We start from the raw sequence: 26,453 nt of genomic DNA, 5'->3' as shown, positions 1-26,453 counted from the left end.
TCTTATTTAAAAGTCTAATATTTTTTTTTTTTTGTTAATATCTAAATTTTTTATAAATAGTTTGCTCTTAAACTGAACGATATAGTTATTTTTTTTTCAAATTTTTTAACTTTTCTCTTTTTAGCTTAACTAATCTATATGATATTTCTTGTCAAATTTACTTTTATACTCTATCAGTGACTATCAAATTTGCGAACTCTTCTAACTTTTAATTTGAAGCGAAATCTGATTCTACTTGAAATCCATCAAATCTAAATTTGATGTAGGAATTTCATATGTCCTACTTAACTAAGCAAAAATAGAAATTTAAATTTGTTAGAAAAGGTGGGCTACACTTTTGTCTAAGACAAATTAAAACTATTCAAAAAAAAATATTTTTTTAAATGAAATTTAGTTAACTAATAATTCAATTTATGAAATTCTAAAAATAAGTTTTCATTTGTTTTTTAATATGAAAAATATAAAACATGTTAAACACTTTCCTTTGATAAAAAGAGTGAGATATAAATATATGTTTTGAGTTATTTGATTCATTTATCTAAAAATAGCTTTTAAATTATCCAAAATTTAATTTCGTCATAAGATCTAAAGAAAGCAAACAAAAATAATTCATATGAAAGTTTTTTAAAAAGTTTCTTCTCTTAATATTATTGCGTATTTGTCTAATAGATTTAATATATATTCAACCCAGAAGAAAAATAAGAAAAATTTGAATAATTTTTTTTGAATGTTTAAATAATCAATAAATTCTCATAAAATAAATGATAAAAAATATATATTAATTTTATTCACTTAAGAATTTAAATTAAATATTTTATTTATTTAAAGCTCTTTTTTTTAAATTAAATGAGTTTTTGATAAATGAATTAAGTCAATTTTAATTAAAAATAATAGATACGTGTATATATCGTCAAAATGATTTTACAACTCAATTGCTTTTAAAAAATGAAATTTTAAATAGCTTTATTACAGTTTTTTTAAATAATTTAACTTAAATTTAATGAAATACTTGACCATTTACAAATAAAGGTTTCAATTTTAACCATTGCCTTCTTCAATAAGATCATATAAGACTAATGATGGGTTTATTGGCATATATTCTGCTATATGCTTGTAAAATACTAAAGATTAAAAGTTATTAGACAATATATTTTCTATTAGTTTTTTGTGCTAAATATTTTATATAATAATATCTCTTTCGAATCTTATGCTTTTAATGCGTAAATCTGCCAAATCACTCTCTTAAGCTTAAACTGTTATTGGATTACCAGGATTTAAAATATACTGAATGATATCCATTAACTCTATTGCAAATTTTCTATCATATCCAGGCTTAAAGACAATCTTATAATTCTGTTTTTGGTTTTAATCAACTAAGATAATAACTTGTATGTTTTGTGATTAATCAAAAAAGTGTATGAGAAGGTTTTTAAATCTCCCAAATTATGAATTAATTAATGCAGATTTTATTTCTTTCAAATCATTAAAGAACTCATTTTCCATTATCCATAATAAATGCATGCTTTCTTATTGATAACTTTTAGTATATCTTTAATTAAAGTACCTGTTTTGATATTGATCTAAAACCAAATTATTCACGCCTATCTTTACTTCTTCCATATTAATGTATATTTTTCCTTCATTAATTAAATTCTTGCTTAAGTAGCTAACAGTTTTACTAAGTTTCAAATTACCATATGGCCAAGTTATAATTTTATTATAGTTTTTTATTTATAAGGCTTGGCAGTAAATTGAAATTATTGAATTTATCAAATTAGGAAGTATAAAAATGTACAAAATACAAATTAAGCACTCTAATTTTGTCTTTTTAAAATCAAACAAAACTTTGAACACTAAAAAAACCGCTAAATTTAGCTAAAGCATCAAGTTATAAAATACATCACTCCAATCTTAACAATAGAACTGATTCTTTAAAGCTATTTATGCATTTTTTTCAACTTTTTAGCAAAATATAGTTTGTATTGGAATAAAATTAAAATCTAATTACAAAACAAAGCTAACAAAATACTCTCCCTATTACTCAATGTTACTTTTGGCAGATGAAATTAAAATACCTAATAGAATTTGAACAGAAACCCAAACGATAGTTAAAATAAAGCTTAAATACACCATTTAAGAAAATAAATACCAAAATAAAAATGGTCTAATTACACCTTGAAGATACTATGATAAATTAAATTTTTTTGTTTAATTTATCGTTTAAGTTTCTATTGAGACTAGATTACAGAAAGATAATATGAGTAAATTGACTAGATTAACCAGATAAAATCCAATTATATATTGGTTATTTTCTACTAAATTTTATGCAATTATACCTTAATTAATAAATAAAGTTGGCAGTGAGTAAAAATATTGTTAAAAAATAAATCCTTTAGCACATTTCTTTACATCATTTTTACATTTTTCAATTACTAATGCAAATAATTCATTTGTTAATAATATTAATACAAATTATTTTAAATAATCTTTCATCCTCTTTTATTTCAAAATCAAAAATGAGAGACAAGCACAAACTAATCTTAGAGACACCAAAATGAGCAGCAATATATAGAATTACTCTTTCTATTATCCATAGCAGTATTAAAGGTATATTTAAATCAGCAATAGTAATAACGAAAGCATAGAGACAATTTTAAGTAGTTTTAATGAAACCCACATTGAAATGTATTTGTTAATTGTATGTTTTTATTTGAATAAAAATTTTGACTTTTATTTTATGCTTATTATTTTATTTGAAATTTATATATTTTAAAATAAATTAAAAAAATTATTGAATAATAAAAATAAATTGCTATTAAAGATAACTTTTGAAGAATCTTATTTTCAATTAAATAAAGTAATTTACTTCCAAATACTTACTTATTAATTTACCTATTTATATATTTTTTGTAAATTTTATGAAAGTTAGTTAATATTTTAATCCTCCTGCCTAAAAGATCAAAATACTTAAAATTTCCAATTAAAACAGTAGTTTTTAAACTTATTTTTTTAAAGTAAACTATGCAAAAGTATTTAATTTCATTTTATAAAATTGTAAAAATAAATTTAAGTAACTTCATTTGCTAAAAATAGTATACTAAAAATAAAAAGTTTGAATTTTTAATTTAAATAAACCATCGCAAAATACATTTTTGAATGTTACATTACTGAAAAAAAATAAATAGATCATTTAGAAACTAATTTAGAATAGAATAGATCTAAGATTAAATAAATTACCACAAAAATGTATAATAAATTTTTTTGTGTGAATCTGAAATATATATTTTGTTTGACAACAAAAATTATTAAATGAATTTATTTATCTTTTTAACTTAATATATTTCCTAATTTGATTACTTTGTTTATACTTTTATAAAATTGGAGTTTTTAAGTATTAATTTCATAAGAGAGGATTTATATTGATTGTTGTTTTTAATATTAATAACAAAAAGCTTGTATTTTTAATTTAAATAAACCATTGCAATATACATTTTTGAATGTTGTATTACTGAACAAAAATAAATAGACCCTTTAGATAAAAGCTTTGAATAGATCTAAGATTAAATTATTTTAATGCAAAAATGTAGAATTAATTTTTTTATGATAATTTGAAATATGTATTTTATTTGACAACAAAAAATAATTAAATCAATTTATTTATTTTTTAACTTTATCTAAATCCTAATTTGATTACTTAATTTATACTTTTATAAAATTGGAGTTTTTAAGTATTAATTTCATATGAGAGGATTTATATAATTGTTTCTATCAAATCAATAAATTATAATTTTTCTAATGTTTTTGAATTTGCTTGTAAGTAAAATTGAAATCAATAAATACATTTTGATGCAACCACAGAAATTTAAATGAATGGTTAAATTTGATAAAAATATATTTTCAACTCAAATAAAAATAAATAGAGTAAAGACACTTATTTTTAGAATCCTAATGAATTTTTCAATGAAAAAAGTTTAAATTATTAGAAAACAAAGTTAAAATAAAAACAAAATGTAAACATTTTTGAAGAAGATTATTAATATAAGAAGGTTGACAAATGTATGTTATAGAAAGATATAAGTTACCAAATATAATTAGTATTTACAAATTTATAAATTTAAGTATAAAAGTAAAAGTAAGTAAAAGATTCTTTATTTTTATAAAAGTTCGTGTATTTTTATTTGTTATTAAATAAAGGTAGTAAATTAAAAGATCTTTAAATTACTAAGATTTTTTAAATTAAAATTTTTAATAAATTAATCATAGAGTGTCTTCTAAAAGATCATATAATACCAAAGAAGGATTTATTGGTATATATTATGATAATTGTAAATAAAAAGCTAAGGCAGAAAAATTGTTTGCTAAAACTTTCAAAGTAATATCGTTCAAATCTAATTTTGTATTGAAATGACTAATTTCAAATCTTATTACTTAAAAACGGAGTTTAAATATCTCGATTTCTTTTCCTTCTACATCAATATGATAATTAGGCTTAATTATGTGCTAGAACAAATCAAAAGTTTTCAAAGCTAATTCTTAATTATAATTTTATCTTAGGATTAATTTCTGATTATAATTATGACTTTTATCTATCGAAATAATAAATTATATCTTTTGTTGAGCATCTGAAAACTGTACATTGAGATTTTAAAAATAGCCATTAGATGCTAATTAAATTCCGAGCTTGATATCTTGAATGTCGTTGCATAACTTCTAATTCATTTATAAATTGCTGTTTGAAGGATAAATTTTTGCCATTTTTTCAATTTTATTTTTGTAATTCTCAATAAGATGGCTTTATTACACAATTTCATCTAATTAAATATATATTTTGCCATCATTTATAAGATTTTCTTTTAGTTTACTCATTATTTTGCTTACTTAAAGTCCTCCGGCTCTCCATCCAATAATTTGGTTGTAGTTTTCAATTTTTACAATTTTATTATAAATTAATTATATTGTCCAAACTAATCCTGGCAACATTAGTGGGAACAAAATATAAATTAAATAATCCAATTTGACTAGTATTGGTTATGATACGATTTTGATAAAAACAAAGAAAAGTATATTGAAATAAAGAAAGAAGAAATATAGGACAACACTCCACTACTTGTCTAAATAAGAGAAGTTAAATTGTTATAATGGACTCAAGCTAGCTTTTGCTTCAACTTTTTCTCTTATTATGAAGAGTTCCAGTTAAAATAGATAGCTAACAAATGAAGATAATTTGCACTCGTCTTATTCTAAGTTTTATACAATTAGTATAGCTATTAATAAATGGACTATAAGCCAAGTTATAAGAACATATAAATTTATGACATAAATTTAGCTGAGAACGTGCCAAAAGACAAAGCAACGACAAAAAGAGTAGGCCTAGAACAATATAGGGTAATTTAGACATTCAATTTTATTTTTTACAGCTAACACCAAAATGTTACAGGTAGAAATAATTATAATATTAACTATACTTTGAAGGTAAATTTAAATATTTACTCCTTAATTACTTTCTTGTTAAATAATGATATAGTGGTTAGCTAGGAAAACAGGTAGAGCATAAAGGTGAATTTATCCAATCAGACCAAGCATAGTACTTTTAATCTTTTCTTTTTCAGTGTAAATTTCTTAAACAAGAGTAATAACTTCTGCAAATAAGATTATTTTCAAAATCAATTTAAATTTATGAATACCTGTCTTATTTTTAGTAATATAAAGGGATAGAATCAAGCAAAAAATTTTTGAGCATATCCAAATAGCAAGCATACTAGTAAAGTAATTCTTAAAGGAAGGATTAATATAATAAAAGTACATTTGTATAGCTTAAATAAAGACAACAAGCATACCTACTAAATAATATCTATTTGAGATAGTATTTTAGTATTGTATATCAACAGTATTCATATTACTATAAAGAGAAAAGATAATTATTCAGCAAGCTCTAACAACTCAATCTTTTTTAACCTCGTAAGAATATTTTTGTATTTGTTTAGTAAATTTTCCAATTTAATTTCGTTAAATTTTTTATATTATTTTAGTGTGGAAACTTACTTATATTACAGCAATTAGTAAATACCGCATGCATCATATCAATATCTTCAATAAGAGATTTATTTAATTGATTAATTTATGTATTATTTATCTTTTATTACAGATGTAGTTTATGTAAGCAAGCTTTAATAAATATATTCGTATTACAATTAAAAATTAAAGAAAAAAGTATAAATCTTACATGTAATCTAATTTTCCAGGCAAAATCAAATAAATTTATTCTACGTCTTATTAAAAATTAATATTTTACTCTGAAAAATCTTTTTTTCGCTATGAAAAATGAGTTTTTTTTACCATTTTTTATTCAATCAATAAAGAAATATAAGAAATTATTAATTATAAAACCAATCTGTTGAATTTTGATCATTTTAACTTAATTATCCACAGAATGTACAAAAAATTAAAGAAAAAATCCAATTTTATAACCATAACGATTATTTTAAATTAAAAGCGTAAATAGTAATCCTTTATTTAAATAGCATATTACTAAATCAAATACTATAATAAAAGCATAATTAATTATAAATGTAATATTCACCATAAATTTTAAAATTACAGAGTAACATCAAGAATTAAACAGAAACTTTTTCTTTGAGAAAAACTGTAAATTTGCCATAATAACTCACAAAAATTTTTTTCTTTTTTAAAAATGTTGAATATTTTTATTTATTTATTCACTCAAATCCAAATAAATGATATAAAAATTTTAAATCCCATAAAAACAATAATGATCTATGTTTAGACAAACTAAATATGGATGCTCATCCTAAAACTATCCTTTCATTTTATAGTTATCAAAGCAAAAAAAATAAATTATATTTTTAATAAAAGAAAATAGAGAAGAGTTTTTATCTTTTTTGAGGTTGTAAGTTAACATTTAATACAATAATTTGTTTGTAATAATAACTTTCTAATCATAAATTTATAAATTTACGTATATCTTTAATTTCAGATAGATAAACTTGACTAATCATATATATTTAATTAACTTTATAAATTAATTTGGAAATTTTAAAAATTTTCATTAATAACAAATATAATGTTATACACACAAAATCTTTGATGCCATAAGAAAAATATTTATCAGAAATATAAATTTATGATACATGTAATTTTATACTTTTTTAGATAGATAAATTGATTTTTAAATTTAGTTTATTGTAATCACTGTTAGTAATAAGACATTAAATATTATTTATATTTTCATAGTTGATTAATCCAATCAAATAGCTTGTAGTCGAAATTGTTGTCACTTTAGTTTACAATAATTTATTTTAAAATCCTATGGTTATGAAAGAAAAATTTACCTTATATCTATATTCAGCTTTTACAAAAAGTAGAGTTTTCTCACATGATGAACAAGCCTTTCTGCACCACTCTACCCAATTTAATTAGATCTATTTAAATTATTATTTTAGAATTTCAAATATTATTTAGTTTTAAATGTTCTACGTTAAGTCTAAATGGAGATCTGTAATCTTTTTAAGTTGTCTCAAAGATTTTCCAAGACTCTGAGCTCCAAAATCAGATACTTAGTTTTTGCTTAAAAAAATAAGAGATTATTTTATTTATTTATCACACAATAATTTGTAATGATACAAAAATTTGATTCACACTTAATCATATTTTTTTGAAAAATAGAAATAATCAAAGTAAATAAATATTTTCAAATTTCACAGCTTTGAAAATTGAAAGTGTAAACAAACTATTTTAATTATTACTGAAAATCTAAATGGACTGTTTGCAAGTTATTCATCTTACTTAGGGCATCTGAGAAATAAACAGTTCCTTTATCACCAATATAATTCCACCTATAAACAAAATTTTATCATATTTGAAATACTTAAAAGTAATTTTACGTCAAGTCAATATAAATATTTTCTAAGTTTGAAAGAAATTTCAACCCCTGACAAATTGATTAAGCACCTTCTATTTTAATTTCATTTTTGCTATTAAAAATTATAATTTTTTACGTGGTTCTAGTAAAAATGTTAAAATTAACCTTAAAGTTAGACTTAATTGCTAAAGATAAGTAAAATTCATAATTCCTACACCTATAGCCTTAGCACCTTCGTTACCTATATCATTCCATCCTACGTCTAAAGTTAGCTACTACATTCCAGTAAGCTATTTCATATTTTCAAGCAAACAAGAAATCCCTTGTACTTATATATCATTATTCCTTAATAATTTTAAAAAGAAATTTTATAATGTTATTAAGTATAGAAAAATTATTACTTTATCTTAAGCGTAAAGGTCACCATTGAATACAAACATTTGAATCCTTCTGATAATACCGAGCAACTCTGCTTTCCTATTTTATTTTCGCTTTTTATTCAAAATTAATTTTATTTAATCTGTAATCTAAAATAATCAAAAATAATACCTTAAGTCCAAATATAATGTATGGAGATATCTCAGTTCTTTGATAGCCTCTGAAAGAGCTGCAGCTCCTTCATATTCTATTTTGTTATTGCTTTTGGTCATAATAAGGTATCAGTTAATAAAAGGAGTTTTGATTGAATAATAATTCTACTCTAAGTATAAATGAAGACTTTGCAAAGAAGTAAGGTTCTTTAATCCGTTTGAAAGACCAATAGTACCTTCTTTAGACAATGAATTCTAACTAATATTTATCAGATAAGTGAATTAATTTAATATAAATTAATAATCAAATCCTTACGATAAATTCAATGATAAAGTAGATATCTGACTTGTACACTTTAAATATTCTTATAAGATATTGCAAGATTCATGATCGATATTATTTTTACTTTTATTTTTTTTTTAACATTCATGATTAATAATAAAATTTTTTTATTTTTTAAATTTACCTAAAATCATAAGATATTTGAGTCATTTATTCTAAATCCTATACTGCTTCAAACATGTGTTGCATTCCTTCATTTCCTATTTAGTTAGATCTTTTAAAAGGTTAATAAAAAATTTATGTAACGATAAATTGAATTACCCAAGTTATAAGTCCAATTCATTTAAATAATCTAAGCTTTTTATAGATTAAGAGAGTGCTTAGCAACTTTCTTTATCAACATAATTTGACCTATTTTTTTAAATGTTATATTGAAAAATGTAAATAATAGAATCTAATATTTTTTACGTTAAATCTATGCTAAGCTTACACAATTTTTGTTACTCAAACAACCCATTTGCTATATGTTTTACTCCCTCATAAGATAAATTATTAGATCTATAAAGATAGAATTTTTATAATAAATGTTTTAATTTAATTAAATTACTTCATCTTAATCCCGAAAACATATAAATTTGATAAATTCTATAAGCTATCTGATATTGATTTAGCGCACTCGTTGCCAATAGTTCTTTTACTATTACATTTAAAAAAAGTTATTTAGTATATATTTTTAGTGTCTAAAATTTTATTTACTTAACTCCTTAAGGTAGATTTTTAGGGGCTTCGTGTTCAAATGATTAATGCCTATAGAATTAAATTTAAATTTTAAAAATTTGTACCTACAAAAGCAATAATAAATTATATTTACTCTAAGAATAGATATTTTATGTTCTTAAACCTTTATATTTACTTTATATCCTAGACATCAATTTTATTTTTAAATCTTTTTTAGAAAAATAATAGATTGGATGATTATTAAATAACAGGGATTAAAAAATTAATTATAAATAATTGATTACTGTAGACGTAAAGAAATTAGCTTTTCTTGAATCTTAATTAATTTGTTAAAAAGTGATTGTATATCAGCAGTTTCTATCAATATACGACAAGCATCTTCCATAAATAAATTGACATTTTACTCAGTAACTAATTCTTGATTTTCATAGTGACCTTTCTTAAGAACAATAAACCTAGTTTTTTTTAATTTAAAAATTTTATATTATTAAGCATATATTTATTTATTTATTAATAAATCTTTACTCAAAGTATTATTAGGGTTAGGCATTTTCATCAAGATTTTTCATCATAATTTGCTAAATAAAGTTGGTTGCAGATTATTCATTCAATCCATGTAATTCGTCTCTCATGATAATAAAGTTATTGTCATAGTCATCATCATTTAATCTAGAAAAGTCGTTAATTATGAATGTGTTGTTGCCAAATTTACCCCTTTTGATAAAAGTAAATAATTTTGTAAAGTGATTAAAAAATTTATTGATTACTTTGCAAATATATTTTTTTTGGCTTCCTTAACAAGCTTATAGAAAAATTCATTAGAAGAACTTAGATCTTAGCATGCAATATTCCAGAATGAAACTCTATATTTATTTGAAAGTGTAAAGAAGCTCATATTATAGATATTCATTTGCTTGACTGCCAAACAAAGACATTTACAGGCATGTCCAAAATTCTCAAGATCTTCATTTGATGCCAAATCAAATCTTTATTAAAAAATTAATTTAAATTTTAAATAAATAAATTTAAAATATACCTATCAGATATCAGAACTATATCGCTTTGATAGGGATAGTAAGGTACAACATTATCGTTGAAAATTCCAACTCCAAAGCGTTTAAAGCATAAACTCATTTCATATCTTTTTTAATGATATAAAATATTTTTATAATGAATGCAATCCAGATAAAATTTATTACATTAAATCTGATGAAATCTCCAATTAACCAGCTTTCTCAAATGAATCTTTTCTTTAAAAATAAATTAAGGTTAATAAAAAAATAAATTTCTAAAAACTTACAATTAGTCAATAAGCTAGTAGACTCTTTTTAAATTTTTGTTCTTTTTTGAATAAGGAGACTCAATAATAAAATAAGTTGGTTAGAGGAGGTCAATTTATTTTAGATCAAGAGAGAAATATTTTAAGATATTATTCTGATCTTTTTTCAAACTTTCATTTTCACTATTTATTTTTTTTTGAAAAAAATTAAATAAAAGTAAAAAATAATTTTTAAATTTACTCTATGTTTAAATAAAATTGTTGAAGCTCTGCTTTGATTTATTTTATTTTGCCTTTTTCTGTAAATATTTTCTGGAGTTGAGATTAAATCAATCCTGATCTTTTTGCTCTTAATTTTTGTAATTTTTATTTTTCTCCAAGAAGTTTGTCTAAAATTTTGTGAATATCATTTGATTTAATATTGCAATCACTTTTGTTTATATAAAAATGTTAATATTTGTCTCATAATTTATAAAAAATGTAAAATTTAAAGATTAATTAATTACCACAAATTTAAGAAAAACCTCTCAACATTTATAATTTGAGTTTTAGTTAGATAATAGATGATATCACTAGAGTTTACCTTTTGCTTAGGGAATGAAAATGTTATCTCTTTTATTTAATTTGATATAGCTTATTTAAGAATGCTTATTGCCTCTGCTTTTTTGGGGTCATATACTTTTATTATAGAAATATCTTTTTTTATTTTGACAAGATCGAGAAGGCTCTTTTTCTAATACATGTGTTTTATATTCTTTTAATTTTGTTAATATTATGAAATTTAGTGTTGACTTTAAAAATTTTAAGATCCTCTTGGATGTATGCTTGTTCCTCCTAAACTCTAGTTACCAAAAAGTGTATTATCCTTATCTCTAACAATTATTCTTTTTTCAAACTAATTTTTATAGATATTGCTTGGCTGTTTTAGCATCATTTGGTTATTTACATCAGCTGAGGATTAACGATTTAGGAAAAACCTATTTTTCATTTTTGATAGCTGTTAAATGTTATTTGTATTATTAAAATTGTTGTTAATGTTGAGGCTGTTTTTTTTATTGTTATTTATATTTAAATCAGTCGTCTCCTATTCTAGATCTATGATATTTATTGTTGGATTCATTTCTGCTTTTGTTTCAGTGCCTTTTGCTGATAATCCTTCATCAGAAGGCTGAGATACCATTTGAGTTTGAGTTGGGAAAAAAAATTACTTGTCTTTGTTTTTGGAAGCTGAACCTATATTATTACCATTATTATTTGGCTCGTTTATCAAATTATTGCTTTCCATCTCTGTATTAATTTTGTTTTATGATTGATCTTCTTTAATTTTTTCTAAATTTTCTTCAATCATATTCATAGACTTTATAACTTTAGTCTGGTATGGCATTTACACAGGTTTTATTTCAGAACCAATTTAAGGAACCAAGTTTAGTTGTACCTTTTTAGGTGGGGAAATATAATCTGTTTAGGTTGAGAAATGCCCATTTATATTCAAAGAAAGATTTGGACGTAGTTTTATTTTTTCTTTTCTTTCTTCAACTTGATTATAATTAAATATTTAAGCACTTCTCTATAACAAATTTTCTTCGTTCTCACTTTCTAATATGCTCTATATATTAGTGAGCTTTAAATTACCTTGAGTGGACTACTAAGCGTTCTGAAGAGTTATTTGTTACTGTTATTATTGTTAGATATTTTATGTTTATAATGAAGGTTAGTTTTCTAATACAGTTTCTAACTGTTAATCTTATCTTTAACTTGTATTATGAGTATCACTTTCTTTTGCTTTTTATTATTAATTTTAATTTTCAAATTACAGCATTTCAGATATTTATGTTTGCTAGTTATGAGAGCCTCTTTTGAAATTCTAAATTGTGTAAATGTGATTTTAGTTCATTTCATTATAAACATTTCTTTAAGTTCCGAAATTAAGATTATCGAAAGTCATAGATTTCATTCCTACTCTATCTACTCTATTGGGTGAATGCTATGGTAACAATTAATTTAAGCTAAATATATTTAGAGTATTATTTATTGTAGATGCTACAGAACCACCAAAAATAGAGTTTTAGATTACAGTGTTACTGCTTCTTTTTCCTTAATATGTCTATGCTGAGTTAGCTGGAGTAAGAATAAGGTTATTTAGGTCTTAATAAGAATTAGTTCCTGTTAAGAATAATTATGACCTCTATTTTAAGCTTGATTTGTGGAAGCCTCTTGTTGTTGGGAATATGTTAGCAAAATTGTAACATGCTGGATTGTTACAAAAACAAGCATTTTAAGAATTTTATTGCATAAACATTAGTTATTACTATAGAGCTTGTTATTGCAATAGTTGCTAATACTAAGTTTACTGCAATTGATTTTGTTAGTCTATAATTTGTTATTGCATTTATTACTAAACACTTTGAGTATCTTTGTGAATCTCTGAGCCAGGTTGATTCTTTGGGGATGCTGATTAAGAGTAATAAGTTTCTAATTCTTTCTAATTGTTTGCAAAAATACGATGCATAAATAAGAAAGAGAGTCCTTCTTTTTAAACAAGGAAATTTAACAGCTAAATAGTGTTAATAAGAGCAGATATGAAAGATGTAATAAAAGTGAATGTGGCTCCAAATGTAAGAGACCTACTATTATTTTCCCAGCCTTCTGCTTCGTTATTGATAAACTAAAGAATCAAAAAGGGTAAAGACTCAAAAATGAATTCAATAAACTCACAAATTTTAGCAATTTTCTATATTTTTTCGTTTGTCATAAAATAAATGATACCTTAGACTCTCATAATTTCAAAATATTCCATTTCATCTATACCTTCTGAGTAGTTTTAGTTGCCTTATAAGGAATTTAGTAGATATGATTGAACATAAGAGCTTCCACCTCCAACTATAGCTGCAGAATATTTAGCTGTTTCTTCTCCAGTATTTAGTACTTATTACTTTGTTGTTTTTTATGTCAAATACTTTTATTCAGGTTGTTCATCAGGATTATATTCATTGACATCTTTTCTTATTCTAGATAAAACTTCAAGTCTTACTTTTTCGAGCTCATTCTTTAGTTATCTAACAAACAGATCTTCATAACTAGCTGTAACCAAGTTGTTGTCCTTCATTTTAAAATAGAAGTAGAAGGTCAACATTTTCAATTCAGAAAAAAATCCATAAAGAAATCCATGAGGTAAATTTCTTATGATATAGTAAATTTAATAACTCAATTCAAATAAAAATAATACTAATGATCTGCCATAATAAGAAAATATATTTGGAGATTAATCTGCCCAATTACTTAGCTCTAATTTTTTAAAAATATATCCTCCTTTTTTGTTATCTAGGCTAAGAGTTATTAGATCTATCTAGCCTTAAATAAAAGCCCAAGATATAGACTAAAAAACTGGAGAGAACAATAAGAAGAAAATGGAGGCTTTTTAAAGTGATATTATGCTAAATGGTACTTCTATGACATACAAAATATTTGTTGTTTCATCTAAAACTCTTAATATTAGTTTAATAAATATTAACAAGGCGTTTGCAATTCTGTAGTAGTTTTCTCTCATGATTATCTTATTTTATATGCTTGCCTTAAAGATGTAAAAATGCTAGATGTTATTATTACAAATATGATACTTGCTATGATAGTAGGAGTTTAAGAGTTTTTATAAAATGCTTTTTATTATTAATGCTCTCTTGGTTTTTTTGATCCTAATGTTTTAAAATACTTTTTTTCTACCAATTATAGATTTCAGAGCTTAGATTATCCAAATATGTCTTAAACTGATGCTGTTTTTTTGATAAAGCTATGCCTCTTATTTGGTTTTTGCTAATTGTTTTACAAAAATTTTAATAAAAATAATGTTAATAAATATACTGAGAAAATATCAAATAAAGATTAAATTATTTATTTCTTACTGGTCAAACAAAACAGATATTAAATTCATCACAAAATAATAATAATAATAAAAGTCTGTATATTAGTTTGATTTCTATTTATTTACTGATATACTAGATCAAATTTTAAATATATTTTATAAATTTATAATATAACAATATAAATGAAACTAAGATATGTCCAAAAATATAGTGTAAGTAAAAAAAAGTATTAATAAGACAAAAATATTCAGTTTATTTAAATTTAAATTCACTATTATTATCAAATATTCGGTTTTTATATTTTTACTGAACTCACTTTTTCATACTAAAACCTACTTTGAGAAATCAAAATTACAAAAACCAATAAAAAGATCAATAAATTAGCAATTTTTATAAACAAACTAAGATAGTTTTTTTTATGTTAATTACTTTTTTTTGATACTTTCTATGATAATATGGTAGAATAATTATACTAAAGATAAATATATACTTTGCATGATGCTTTTTTAAAAAAAATAGAAATTCATAACCTATTCCAAAAAACAAAAAGAATAACATAAATAACTTACATTCTAAAGTAATAAAAAATAAAATTTTGTAAAAAATGTAAATAATTTAATATATGTTTATAAACAAATTATTTTTACATCTAAGAATATAATAATAAACAAAATATTTATCTTTATTAAGCAATAAATCAAAAAATAGTATTTTAAAAACGAATTTAAATATCTTCTATGGATATAAATATATATTTTTAAAAATAAAGGCAGCTAAAGTTTAAATGGTTTGTTTTTAATTAGATTATTTTATTGATAAATAAATTTTAAATATAACATAATAATAGATTAGTTAAAAAATTTAAATATTTTAAAATAAATTTCTTTTTAAATGATAATTGGGGTTCTTTTGTTTTTTATTATTATTATTTTTCGTAGAATCTAAATGTGCTTTTTATTAGCTATTTGGTTTTTCAAAAGGAGTTTTTAATTGTTTTGTAAGTATTTATTTGTTCTAGAAAAGAAAAAATAATTAATTATAGATAAGAATGTAGTTATTAGTTCTAATATTAAAGATTATTAATTTGTAAAATTTAAAGGTTAATTAACATTTGCTATGCGTTACGATGTACAAAAAAATACTGGACAATAATAGATACTTCTTAAATTTTAATATTAAAATAAATTTTTATATATCAAATTTAATAGAATCATTTCTATAAGGGCAAAACCATGTTATCGCAAGGCTCATTAGCTTTAATTTTTAATATATTATCTATTGTAGTCTAACATATTGCTGTGATAGCCTCTTGAGTAAAGAATGCTTGATGACTAGTCACTATTACATTAGGATACATCAATAGTCTTGCCAAATCATCGTCATAAATAACATCGGCACTAACATCCTTGAAGAAATATCCTTCTTCATGCTCATATACATCAAGAGCTACACCTCCTAGTTAGCCAGATTTTAGAGCAGCTATTACTTCATCAGTTCTCATTAGTTTTCCTCTACCTGTGTTAATGATAATGGCTCCTTTTTTCATAATATCAATAGTTTTTCTATCAATAACATATTAAGTTGAAAATGTTAAGGGACAGTGAAGTGAAATGATATCACATTCTTTGAACAATGTTGCTTAGTCAACATATCTAGCATTATACTTTTTTACTACTTCCTCATTAGGATAAGGGTCATGGCAGAGAATTTCCATACCAAAACCTTAACATATTCCCATGAAAGTTTATCCAATTTTACCAGTTCCAAAAATACCGATTTTCTTTTTGTAAAGGTCAAATCCAAGTAAACCGTCTAAAGAAAAGTTTCCGTCCTTAGTTCTGTTGTATGCTTTGTGGATTTTTCTCACAAGTGATAGTAAGAGAGCCATAGTATGCTCAGCAACAGCATGAGGAGAGTAGGCAGGGACTCTTACAACCTTTATGTTATTCTTTTATGCACATTCTAAGTCAGTGTTGTTAAAACCTGCACATCTAAGAGCTATTAAATCTATTCCATTCTTTTTTTTAAAATTAGTTTTATAATGAAGATATTTATAAAATAAAATATTTTTAAAACTACTAAGAAAGGTATTTAAATAATTAATTTTATAAATAAATATATTTTGCTTTTAAAAAATTTTAAGATTGATCATATGAATAAATCTTGATAATTTTTATTATATAAATTACAAATCTAATTAGAAACCATTTAATTTATTTGACTGAAATAAAAACTCAAAATCTATCTATATTTATCTTTTGTATCTTTTTTATTGAGTTATTTAAAATATGGACTATTTTTTATAGTCAATATTACCTATTTATTTGTAATTAAAATTTGGTAAAAGGGGTTCTATCTTGCTATTAAGAAAGCTTGTTGAGTGCTTTCAGTAGAAGAAATTTAATTCAAAGATTAAAATGTAAAATTTTCATTTTATGGCATTTGTTAAAAAAAATTTATAATAATTAATTAGGTAGAATTTGTAAAGCTGTATCCAAATAATTGTATTTATTAATCTTATAAATAGAGTATTTGATGAAAATTTAAATTATATACCTTGGCAAGAGTCTGAATGGTGGGTTAGTTTAGCTTGTCATTCACAAAAGGACAAATAACATCATATCCTTGAGTTAAAATAGCTGTTTTTTCATTTAATTCCTCCTCAAAGTAATCAAATATGATTCTTTTTTCAATAGGCAGCTTTTCGTTGATTTAATTGAAGAACTTAATATCATATTTCTTAGCAGAGAAAACAGCTACACGAGGTGACTTTGCTGGAGTTGTGGCAAATTTGTAAAATTTACTAAATTACTTTAATCCGCTGAGCATTTATTATTTATTTATTTACTTATAAAATTTGTATTGAAAATTAATGTAGAGTTTATAAATTTATATTATTAATTAATTATATTTTCAAAACAGTAATTGTCTCAAGTTTTAAATAAGTTCAAGATAAGGTAAAAATTAAGGTAATTATTTAGATTATAAAATGTTCAAAAATCTATCAAACAAAGCAATAGATTACTAATAAATATATGGTATAACATTACTTTAAATCATAAAAAAGTACATCTTAATGGTCAATTAATAAAATTAAATATGTCTGAATTCAAAAATTATATTTTTAGTCATGATTATTAAGAATGTAAAACTTTATTGTTTTATAACTTACTTTATTCAAAGTAATCCTGTAAAATCTTTATAATAAATCTGTAAGAAAATAAAGTAAATACGTAGTCGATTTTATTTTTCTAAAATCCAAATTAGATGGCCAAATTACATCATATTATCCATTTTATTTATTTGAAAAGTAAATATCCAAATAGAATAAATGACATTTTTTTTTATTTTATTGTTAAAATCAAAGAATAAAAGCAGTAATGTTAATTAATAATACTAAAGGTAAGCATGATGACGCTTGAATTATAGGTAGGATTAGATCTATTTTTAGAATTCTTACTACTTTAGCTCCTTTTGTACACTTTTTTATAGACTCATTAAATTAGTATTTCTAGAACTAAGAAATTTATTCGATAAAATTAAAAATAATAAGATAAATTAATATTTTAATCTGATTTGAATTATTTAACAAACATTTTAAAGTTGGAGTATTTCACTAAATATTATCATAAGCCTGATAAATTTTATATTTTAATTTGGATCCTTAGAAAGGCACAATTTTGAATAGTTTATTAAATTTTTAAAAAAATAAACTTTTACACCTTTTAATTTCTTTTTGTTAATAACATTAATATCCTTCTCAAATTCTAAAAAATTTAATTATTTTATATATCCGTTTAAAAAAGTATAAAGACACTATATGAAGTGCAATTTATGTTAAAAAGAAGGTGATTTAAGCTTTTGTAGTAAATGCAAGAAAGTAATTAAATTGATTTCATAGAAAACATATCAAAAATACAACATCTATATATTAGGTTACATATTGTTCAAGGGAATGCTAAGTTGAAGATTGGAAAAATGTAACAAATATTTAAATATGTTTTAACCGAAAAAACATAATTTTTATGATTAATATAACAGCACAAGCTAGTTTGTGGCAAATAAAATGTTAGTGTAGAAAATTAGAAGGAGAATAAGTTACTATTAGTGTAGGATGATCAAAATGTCTTAATAAAAATATTGAGAAAGCATTTTATAAACATATATCGATACATATACATGATTGATTAAAAGGAAGCAGACTAATTCAAGTAAAGAAACACTTACTACTATAATAAAAAGCACGAAAATTAAACTAAACAATGCAAACACAAGCACGATCATTCTGCATCGCCTCATACAGAAAACAAAAGCTAGAATGGTTCATGCTGCACAACCTTCTTTGCAAAAATTTATATTCCTGATAAAGAACTAACTCACATAGAAAGGGCAGCAAAGGAAACATTAGCAAAACATAAGCTTCCTTACGTGCTTCCTGAACTTCTCGAATTTATAAGCAAAAAATTTTATAAACTGAAAGAAGGTAGAATAAAAATTAAATGTTTTATTTTTAAATTTGATCATTCAATTCAAATTTTTAAATACAAAAGATGGCTTGAAAGATAAATTAGAATGGAATAAATAAACTTAGACCTATTTAATTGGAGAGTGTCTAAAAGGTGGTTGCTAATAATTTTTTATTAATAAAATAAAGGAGTATTCATTAAAAGACTAAAGAATTGACAGTAAACAACCACTTTTAGTAAAATAAGATTCTTTTTTTTTCAAATTAAAGTTATATTTTTAAAAAATATTATTTCAGCTTGCAACAGCCACAACATGGAAAGCAAATAATCCAAAAATACCCTTAGAATACTTATCTAAAGAATCTCTAAGTGAGTTTATGACTAAAGGATATACTTACATCAAGAAATATGTAAATGCAGATAAATTTGTTAAGTAATTTATCATTTATTAATTATATTATGAGTATTTAAAAATATAAAATGATCAATATTGTACAGTGTGGACTTAAAAAATAAAATTAATTCTAAATGTTAAATTTAAACGAAATATTAATCAATTATAATTTAAATAACAACACATTTTTATATCCAAACAATATCTAAAATAACTAATTAATAAAATGTTTTCATAAAAATCAACAGTAATCTATACAAAGAGCTCAATTACTTAGAAATGGATGGTAGATTTGATGAACCCTCTATAAATGACAGTAAAACCAGATCTGACAGACTTTTATGGCTAACTTTAGGTGAAATTAGTGAAAAAGACTTTCCAAATGTCAAAAAAATAGCATTTCAACTTTCTGCTTTGCCTTATGAGTTTAACCATAAAACACAAATATGTGTTTAAATATCAGAATTATTTTAGGTAAATATCTCATTTATTTTGAAAAAACTAAAAAAATTTAATAATAGATAAGCTATTTTAAAGCAAACGGGAGCTTTTAAAAACCTCATTATGAATCTTCGTTTGATGGAGATTAAGACAATGGTAGGAAGATAAATTGTTTATACTTCAATAGCTTAGATGACGACATAGATTGTACAAATTATGGAAAAGTCAGACTATACACAAGTGTTTCTTAAAATTAAAATGAGCCTGGAGATTTTGTTGAATATAGCATGGAACCTGACTCTTTGCTTATTTTTAAAAGTAGATTGTTCCCCTACGAAATATTGTCAAATAATTCAAGCAATTCAAAAAGATTTGTTGTAAGATACTGGATAACAGGGCCAATAGAATTAAATAAAAAGTTTTGAAGAATGTTAGTATGAAGTAAAATGTTTCTTCAGAGCATTTATTTTTTAATTAAAAAATAGCGGTTAAATAATAAATTTTAATTAAAATAAAATTGTAAAATCTTTAAATATGTAAATGTATATATTTGGACTTTATCAAAATTTTATTTAAACTTTCTCAAATTATTTTAATATATAAAGCTGTTTTTGTAAAAGAATATAAAAAGTACTATCTAATCATACATTCCTTTATTTATGTTTTTTGTAGGTCATTTAATGATGTATTATCAAACAAAGTTAATATCAAACATTTGTAATTATTTTTATTTGGTGAAAACTCGTAAATATAAAAATGTTGTGTTACTAATATAATATGTTTATAAAAAAACTATTACTAAGAAAAATAAGTTAGGATGTTACTTGATATAATTTAAGTAAAAATTAAAAGAATCAATTAGAAATTTCTGAGATAAAATCGATCAATCTATTTTTATTGCTGGTAATATGTTCAAAATCTTTTCAGCTTTAATATGCAAACTCCTTTATTTGACAGCATATCAGTCGTAAAATAAATGATCAATCTTAAGCTGTTTCTTTGGAAACTTAAACATTGAAACATCATCAACCAAACCAATTTAAGATTAAATTAAAGAGAAAATAAAAACAAGTATTGTTAGATTGTTAGTCTTAAAAAGTAAGTAAGCCAATTTAGTTTACTTAAATAATTTAATACTTTCACTAAATATCATAAAGCAAGCCTAATTTAGTTATATAAAAAATTCTTTGATACAATTAAATAAATGTGAGAAGATTGAACAGCAAGCATTCACTCATTCATACAAATTAGTTTGGAAATGTAGGATTTGTCATAAATTGTTTGAATTTATTTCATATAAAAAGCGTTCATAAAAAAATATTGTATTTTCAAACTAAATATTAAATCAAAATTATATTTAATAGAATTAAATTTCTGGAAAAAAAAAGTAAGTTATTAGCTTAAAAACTTATTAAATACCAAAAAAAAATTAATAACAAAAATTAAAAAAGTATTCTTATTAAAACTATCTAAAATAATTAGCTTAAATGGCAGCCATAGCTCAAGAAAAAACTCAACCTTAATACAATCCATGTAATTAATTAGCTAATAATATTCTTCTTTATTTATTCAGATAATTGCCTAACAATTTTCTTAAATTTTTTTTTTTTGCATGTAGTAAAGCTCGCAGCTTGCAGCAGTTTAGGATATTGGATCGCTGATATGATTATGTATCCATTAGATACAATTAGTACTAAAATTAAGGCCCACACAGCAGAATTTTTATCATTTAAGCAAGGATATAAATAAGTTATTAAAGGAGAAGGATTCAAAGGAGTTTTTAGAGGATTTTCAACAACTTTTCCCTGCAGTTTTGTACCCTCATTACTTTATTTCTCTTCATATGAGACTATGAATAAGTATGGTATGAGTTTAATAAAAAAAGTATAAAATGAAAATATTTCAACTGCTTTAAAAATATGTATGCCTTTATTAACATCTTCTTTGGCTGAAATTGTCTGTTTAATCCCATACATGCCATTTGATGTCGTTAGAACACGTCTTTAAGTGAATGATACAAACTTTTAATATACCAGTGTTTTATAAGGACTTAAAGATGTATAACAAAAAGAAGGATTCTTGAGGCTCTACAAAGCCAGCCATATTTATATAGCAACAACTACCATGCAAACAGGTCTATTGTTTTGGTTTTATGAAATGTAAAGATTTTTCTTACTCCATAATACATAAAGCGAAGACGGTAGACATAAATTAACTATCAAATAAAGTATTTTAGTCAGTTTATCCAGTTCTTTACTTTCTACTTTCATGGTTAACCCATTCGATTTAATTTTGACTAGATATTAAGTTATTGATTCTAGTAAACAAAAACTATCTGTGAGAAAAATTACTAAAGATTTAATTAAGAATGAAGGCTACATAGCTTTCTTCAAAGGATTAACACCTCGTCTATTAATTTCTTGTGCTAACTCAGTTCTATTTTTACCTGTTTATGAACACTTTAAAAGTCTCTATGGAATAGATATAAGTGAAAATTGAAAAATATTATGCCTACATATAATAAAATAAATAAAAACTAAAAATTGCTATTTAAAATGACTAATTAACAATTAATACAAAATAGTTAGCTAGTTAGTAATTAATTATAACAATGAATTTTCTAAACCGCAATTAAAAATTAAAAACATCAATCAGTCAGTCAGTCAACCAATTAATTTCTTACTTAAAATAATTTATCTCTTAAATAATAAACTAACAAAATAAAATGAATGGCGTTATATAAATAAATTAATAAATTTTTAAATAATATTTAGCATGTTAATATATTTAATTTTTGTAATAGTTTAAATATATAATCATTTCTTTATAAAAAATTTATTTTTTATTGTTTATAATTGATTGTCATTTAATTAAAACTAAAACTATTTAATAATTAAAATAGGAAATAATTTTAGAAAACCTAAAATTAAATCTTTCTTCAACTATTTAAATTATTTTTTTAGATTGGATAAAATATTAAAGCCTATTCAGTAAACCAACTAACTATTTTACTTAATTTATTCCTTAAAATTAATATTAAATGGTATTTCATAAAAAAAATTAATAAACTCTTTAAAAAATTTAACATGTTTAAATTTCTAACTATTTCTTTATGAAAAAATTTATTTTTGATTGGTTTATTCAGGATCATAATTTATTTACGACCTAAATTACTTTATGGCTATGACTCTTAAAAATCAAAAATTATTTTAGAAAAACAAAGTTAATTCTTATGTACAATTTTTTTTATCAAATTTATTAGATTAAAATAATATAAATAAAAATATAATTCTATCAATCTATCTATCAAGGGTAAAATAATTTATTTCTTAAATAGTAAAATATTCAAACAAAATGGTTTTTATAAAAAATTATTTAATTTTTGATAAAATTGAGAATGTTTTTATTTCTAATATTAGTAAATGATATAAAAAATAAATATTTATTTAAAAAAAATTTTTTAATTATTCTGGCTGGATTACTAATGAATTAAAACTTAAAATATTTTACTATTATAGCTTTTAAAAATAAAGTTTTTCTTTCAAAAAATAAATTGATCAATATTTATTTAGAAATTTCTTTTTGTTTATTCTATTCAAAAATAATAACAAGAATTCAATTTTATTAATTAAAATATTATTTCTCTTAAATATTAAAATAATATAATAAAATTCCATTTTTAATCATATTTTACAAAATTATAAATTTAATTTTTATCCTAGCTTAAAAATATTTAATTTTTTTTTTAAAATAAGACTTATTATTTATAGGCTTGTTAATCTTTATATAAAGGCTTTTTAAGTTAAGCATAGGAAAAATAAAATTTATTACTTGAATTTATTTGATTTAATTGAGTTTAACTTTTATTTAAAAGGAGTTTTAATTGGTATATTTATTAAAAGGGTGATAATTTAAATATTGAATGATATGTAATTTTATTAATTTTTAAGTGAAGCTATTTGATAAAGCACTTACTTTAAATAAATGTTAAGCTCAAGAGAAATAAACAAATGATGTATTTAACAAGAAAGAAGTAAGATGTATTATATAAAGAAAGATAAGTATAAAGAACACTTAAAATATGAGAGAGTTAAATATTAATATAGATTAATTTGATTATAATTTTATTTGATATCTTGGTTATTAAATACTCATTCATCCTTTTTTAAAAAAGTTATTGTTTTTTATATAATAGTTATTTTAACTAAGTAAAAATTTAGTAATTTATTTTTTAAATTTGAAAAGGCTAAGCAATTTTGAGTAGTTTTTAATTTTAACAAGAAGGTAAAAGACCCTTTCTCATTTAATTATGATTAGATAGAAATTTTTTTATTATCAAATATATTTATTCCTCAGCAGAGTCTAAAGCAGCCGAACAACCCAGTTTAATTTGACTCTTAAAATTTTTATTCCTTGATATTATATTTTTAATTTAATTTATTTTCAGCTTTTTCATTTTACTAAGCATTATTTGTTATATTTGTTAGAACAGACCTGTCTAAGTTTTTTCCATTTTAAGAATATATCATTTTGCTATCAGACAGATTCAAATCTTGATTTTCAGCCTAAGAAATCATTATAGAACTCTCTTTCATAAATGAGTTCTTTTGGGAATCAGAAATTTTAAACTTCAATCTGAATAGGTTCTTATCATGGTACTTAAGTGCTGTTTGAATATTTGTGTTATACATATCTATTTCTATTAATATTAAAGAAAAATATTAAATAAGTGTTTGCTTTATAAAGAAATATTTATTTATGAATTAAGATTTGAAACATTTAATAAATAAATCGATTTGGGAGATTCGCAAATAAAGATTAGGAAAAGAAGTAATCAAAAAGTTATACATGTATTTTTAATTTGAAATTTATTTTTATAAATTTGAATTCTTTTTAATTCAATCAATAAGATTTACATCAATATTATATTTTAGGAAATCAAAATTTTATTTTAAAAAGCAGGAAGTATTGCTTTTAATTTCCAATTAGTCAATTAGTAGTTAGTTATCTTTAAAAATGAATGCGATTCAAACATTTTAAATAAAAACAAATTTAATCCAATTTCTAAAAATGCAGTATAACTTTTAATATTCGGCATTATTCTTTAGGAATGAGTAAAAGTAAATAAAAGTTGATAGTTTACCAGGATAACTTGAATTTCTTGATCCATTCTTTTTTGCAAAATAAAGGCAATAATTGGAAGCGCAAAAGGGGAGGTTTAAATCGTATTATTCATTGAGTTATCTCACTACTCTTTCCACAAAATCGCATGTTTATGGATAATCATAATCATTTTCAATATCAATTGCATATTTCTTTTTCATACTGTCTTTGAAGTACACCTTAAAATATGTATACTGCATACTCTATTTTATGTTTAAATTAACGTGAGATTTATATAAATATTTAAGTGCATATCAAACAAAGAAAGATTTAAATAAATTTTTTTGAAGTAGATAAATTAAAAATAAACTTTTACATTTTCTTGAAAGTTCATGCGATAATGGAGGTTTCCGCGTATTGATTATTTATTGCGATTTCCATACTGAGAATCAGCTATTATTATTTTAAAAATTGTATTTTTAAGTTGTTAATCTTTTGGTAAAATGAATAATAAAGTTAATAAAAATATATACATTTCTGTTTAAGGACTGATTGCTGAGGGACTGGAATTTACTTGAACATTGGAGAGAATGAATCCTTATTTGATTGAGGTAAAGTAGAGCTTGTAGATTATGTTTTCATAGTATTTTTAATACTCGAGGCTCGTATAATTGAGTAATTTAAAATGCTTTGTTAGTTAATACTTCTGTAATTTAGGTCAGATTAGCTTTAAAGAGTTAATCTTTGTAGATTTGAGAGAAAGATAATAAAAGGATTAAAGAAGTTAACTTTTGTAAATTAAATTATTAATCTTTGATTAAACACAAAGAAAATAAGACTTTTTTTAATTAGTTTTTAATATAAATATTATAAGAAAGATGTTTTAATCAAGTAATTACCCTATTAAATCACAGAGTCAAATTTCAAAAATTAACAAAATATATAAATAAATAAATTATTATTGCGTCTTCATTCATTACCACTTCAAATTAGAAACCTTCTCTACTGTATTAATTTCAAATATAAAAATAGAAAAGGCAACTACTTTAAATACGAGAATAAAATAAGGTATTATTTATTAGATAAATAGTAGAAACGTAAATTAATCCTTTAATAAAAACCTCAACAAAATAGTCAATTGCTAGATTACAAAAATTTCGACTTAACTTTCTTTTATTATTCACTATTTAAATATTGATTGATATTTGTTTTAAATCTTTATTAGAAAAAATTAATTAGTGAAATTGATTATCATTCAATTAATAAATCAAGAAATAAATAAATAAATATTCAACTTATACTGGAAGATGTTAGATTTTTGGCATGTAAATCCTCAAAAAAAGACAAATTTCAATTGAAAATAAATTTTAATCAAAACTAAAAAGAATTTAAAAAAACTTACTAAATAATTTAAATATAAGAGATATCAATGCTCTTAATTCATTATATAAATAAAAAATGAATACTTTAAACATTTTGG

The 26,453-nt window shown here is 22.2% G+C and overlaps 8 protein-coding genes across 8 annotated transcripts; 3 read left to right on the top strand and 5 right to left on the bottom strand. All coding sequences in view use genetic code 6, as the record gives it.

Annotated features, from left to right (window-relative positions):
* Nucleotides 1-859: 859 nt before the first annotated feature.
* On the bottom strand, nucleotides 860-2,673 carry TTHERM_01014610 (transmembrane protein, putative). The gene has a single exon (XM_001030807.2). The coding sequence runs from the start codon at nucleotides 2,641-2,643 to the stop codon at nucleotides 1,033-1,035; it is 1,611 nt and encodes a 536-aa protein (XP_001030807.2). The 5' UTR covers nucleotides 2,644-2,673; the 3' UTR covers nucleotides 860-1,032.
* A 1,584-nt stretch (nucleotides 2,674-4,257) lies between these two features.
* Nucleotides 4,258-4,755, bottom strand: TTHERM_01014590 (hypothetical protein; the record flags this gene model as incomplete). Its single annotated transcript, XM_001030805.2, has 1 exon — nucleotides 4,258-4,755. One exon carries the CDS (start codon nucleotides 4,753-4,755, stop codon nucleotides 4,258-4,260), a length of 498 nt encoding a protein of 165 aa, XP_001030805.2.
* A 519-nt stretch (nucleotides 4,756-5,274) lies between these two features.
* TTHERM_001014589 (transmembrane protein, putative) lies at nucleotides 5,275-6,325 on the top strand (the record flags this gene model as incomplete). Its single annotated transcript, XM_012799564.1, has 4 exons — nucleotides 5,275-5,437; nucleotides 5,525-5,629; nucleotides 5,710-5,958; nucleotides 6,030-6,325. The coding sequence occupies 4 exons, from the start codon at nucleotides 5,275-5,277 to the stop codon at nucleotides 6,323-6,325; spliced, it is 813 nt and encodes a 270-aa protein (XP_012655018.1).
* A 920-nt stretch (nucleotides 6,326-7,245) lies between these two features.
* Nucleotides 7,246-14,256, bottom strand: TTHERM_01014580 (hypothetical protein; the record flags this gene model as incomplete). The annotated part of the gene is made up of 24 exons (XM_001030804.3): nucleotides 7,246-7,294; nucleotides 7,350-7,439; nucleotides 7,495-7,584; nucleotides 7,764-7,853; nucleotides 7,902-7,991; nucleotides 8,045-8,224; nucleotides 8,281-8,370; nucleotides 8,429-8,518; nucleotides 8,579-8,668; nucleotides 8,726-8,815; nucleotides 8,877-8,966; nucleotides 9,014-9,103; nucleotides 9,161-9,250; nucleotides 9,300-9,389; nucleotides 9,449-9,499; nucleotides 9,564-9,638; nucleotides 9,715-9,885; nucleotides 9,956-10,144; nucleotides 10,198-10,416; nucleotides 10,467-10,571; nucleotides 10,630-10,680; nucleotides 10,731-10,892; nucleotides 10,951-11,139; nucleotides 11,216-14,256. 24 exons carry the CDS (start codon nucleotides 14,254-14,256, stop codon nucleotides 7,246-7,248), a joined length of 5,562 nt encoding a protein of 1,853 aa, XP_001030804.3.
* A 1,523-nt stretch (nucleotides 14,257-15,779) lies between these two features.
* On the bottom strand, nucleotides 15,780-17,398 carry TTHERM_01014570 (D-isomer specific 2-hydroxyacid dehydrogenase NAD-binding protein; the record flags this gene model as incomplete). The annotated part of the gene is made up of 2 exons (XM_001030803.3): nucleotides 15,780-16,586; nucleotides 17,126-17,398. 2 exons carry the CDS (start codon nucleotides 17,396-17,398, stop codon nucleotides 15,780-15,782), a joined length of 1,080 nt encoding a protein of 359 aa, XP_001030803.2.
* A 991-nt stretch (nucleotides 17,399-18,389) lies between these two features.
* On the top strand, nucleotides 18,390-20,295 carry TTHERM_01014560 (MYND finger protein; the record flags this gene model as incomplete). Its single annotated transcript, XM_001030802.2, has 7 exons — nucleotides 18,390-18,449; nucleotides 18,505-18,549; nucleotides 18,611-19,052; nucleotides 19,120-19,271; nucleotides 19,332-19,468; nucleotides 19,678-19,903; nucleotides 19,951-20,295. The coding sequence occupies 7 exons, from the start codon at nucleotides 18,390-18,392 to the stop codon at nucleotides 20,293-20,295; spliced, it is 1,407 nt and encodes a 468-aa protein (XP_001030802.2).
* A 1,062-nt stretch (nucleotides 20,296-21,357) lies between these two features.
* TTHERM_01014550 (carrier protein) lies at nucleotides 21,358-22,369 on the top strand (the record flags this gene model as incomplete). Its single annotated transcript, XM_001030801.1, has 2 exons — nucleotides 21,358-21,403; nucleotides 21,489-22,369. The coding sequence occupies 2 exons, from the start codon at nucleotides 21,358-21,360 to the stop codon at nucleotides 22,367-22,369; spliced, it is 927 nt and encodes a 308-aa protein (XP_001030801.1).
* Nucleotides 22,370-24,222: 1,853 nt separating this feature from the next.
* On the bottom strand, nucleotides 24,223-25,615 carry TTHERM_01014540 (hypothetical protein; the record flags this gene model as incomplete). The annotated part of the gene is made up of 4 exons (XM_001030800.3): nucleotides 24,223-24,569; nucleotides 25,014-25,236; nucleotides 25,350-25,426; nucleotides 25,507-25,615. The coding sequence occupies 4 exons, from the start codon at nucleotides 25,613-25,615 to the stop codon at nucleotides 24,223-24,225; spliced, it is 756 nt and encodes a 251-aa protein (XP_001030800.2).
* Nucleotides 25,616-26,453: the final 838 nt, after the last annotated feature.

The sequence above is a fragment of the Tetrahymena thermophila genome (genome assembly GCF_000189635.1).
Source record: "Tetrahymena thermophila SB210 genomic scaffold scf_8254457, whole genome shotgun sequence".
NCBI classification, from domain to species: Eukaryota; Ciliophora; class Oligohymenophorea; order Hymenostomatida; family Tetrahymenidae; genus Tetrahymena; species Tetrahymena thermophila.
The sequence above is the reverse complement of the archived record's forward strand: the minus strand, read 5'-3'. Positions and strand labels throughout refer to the sequence as shown.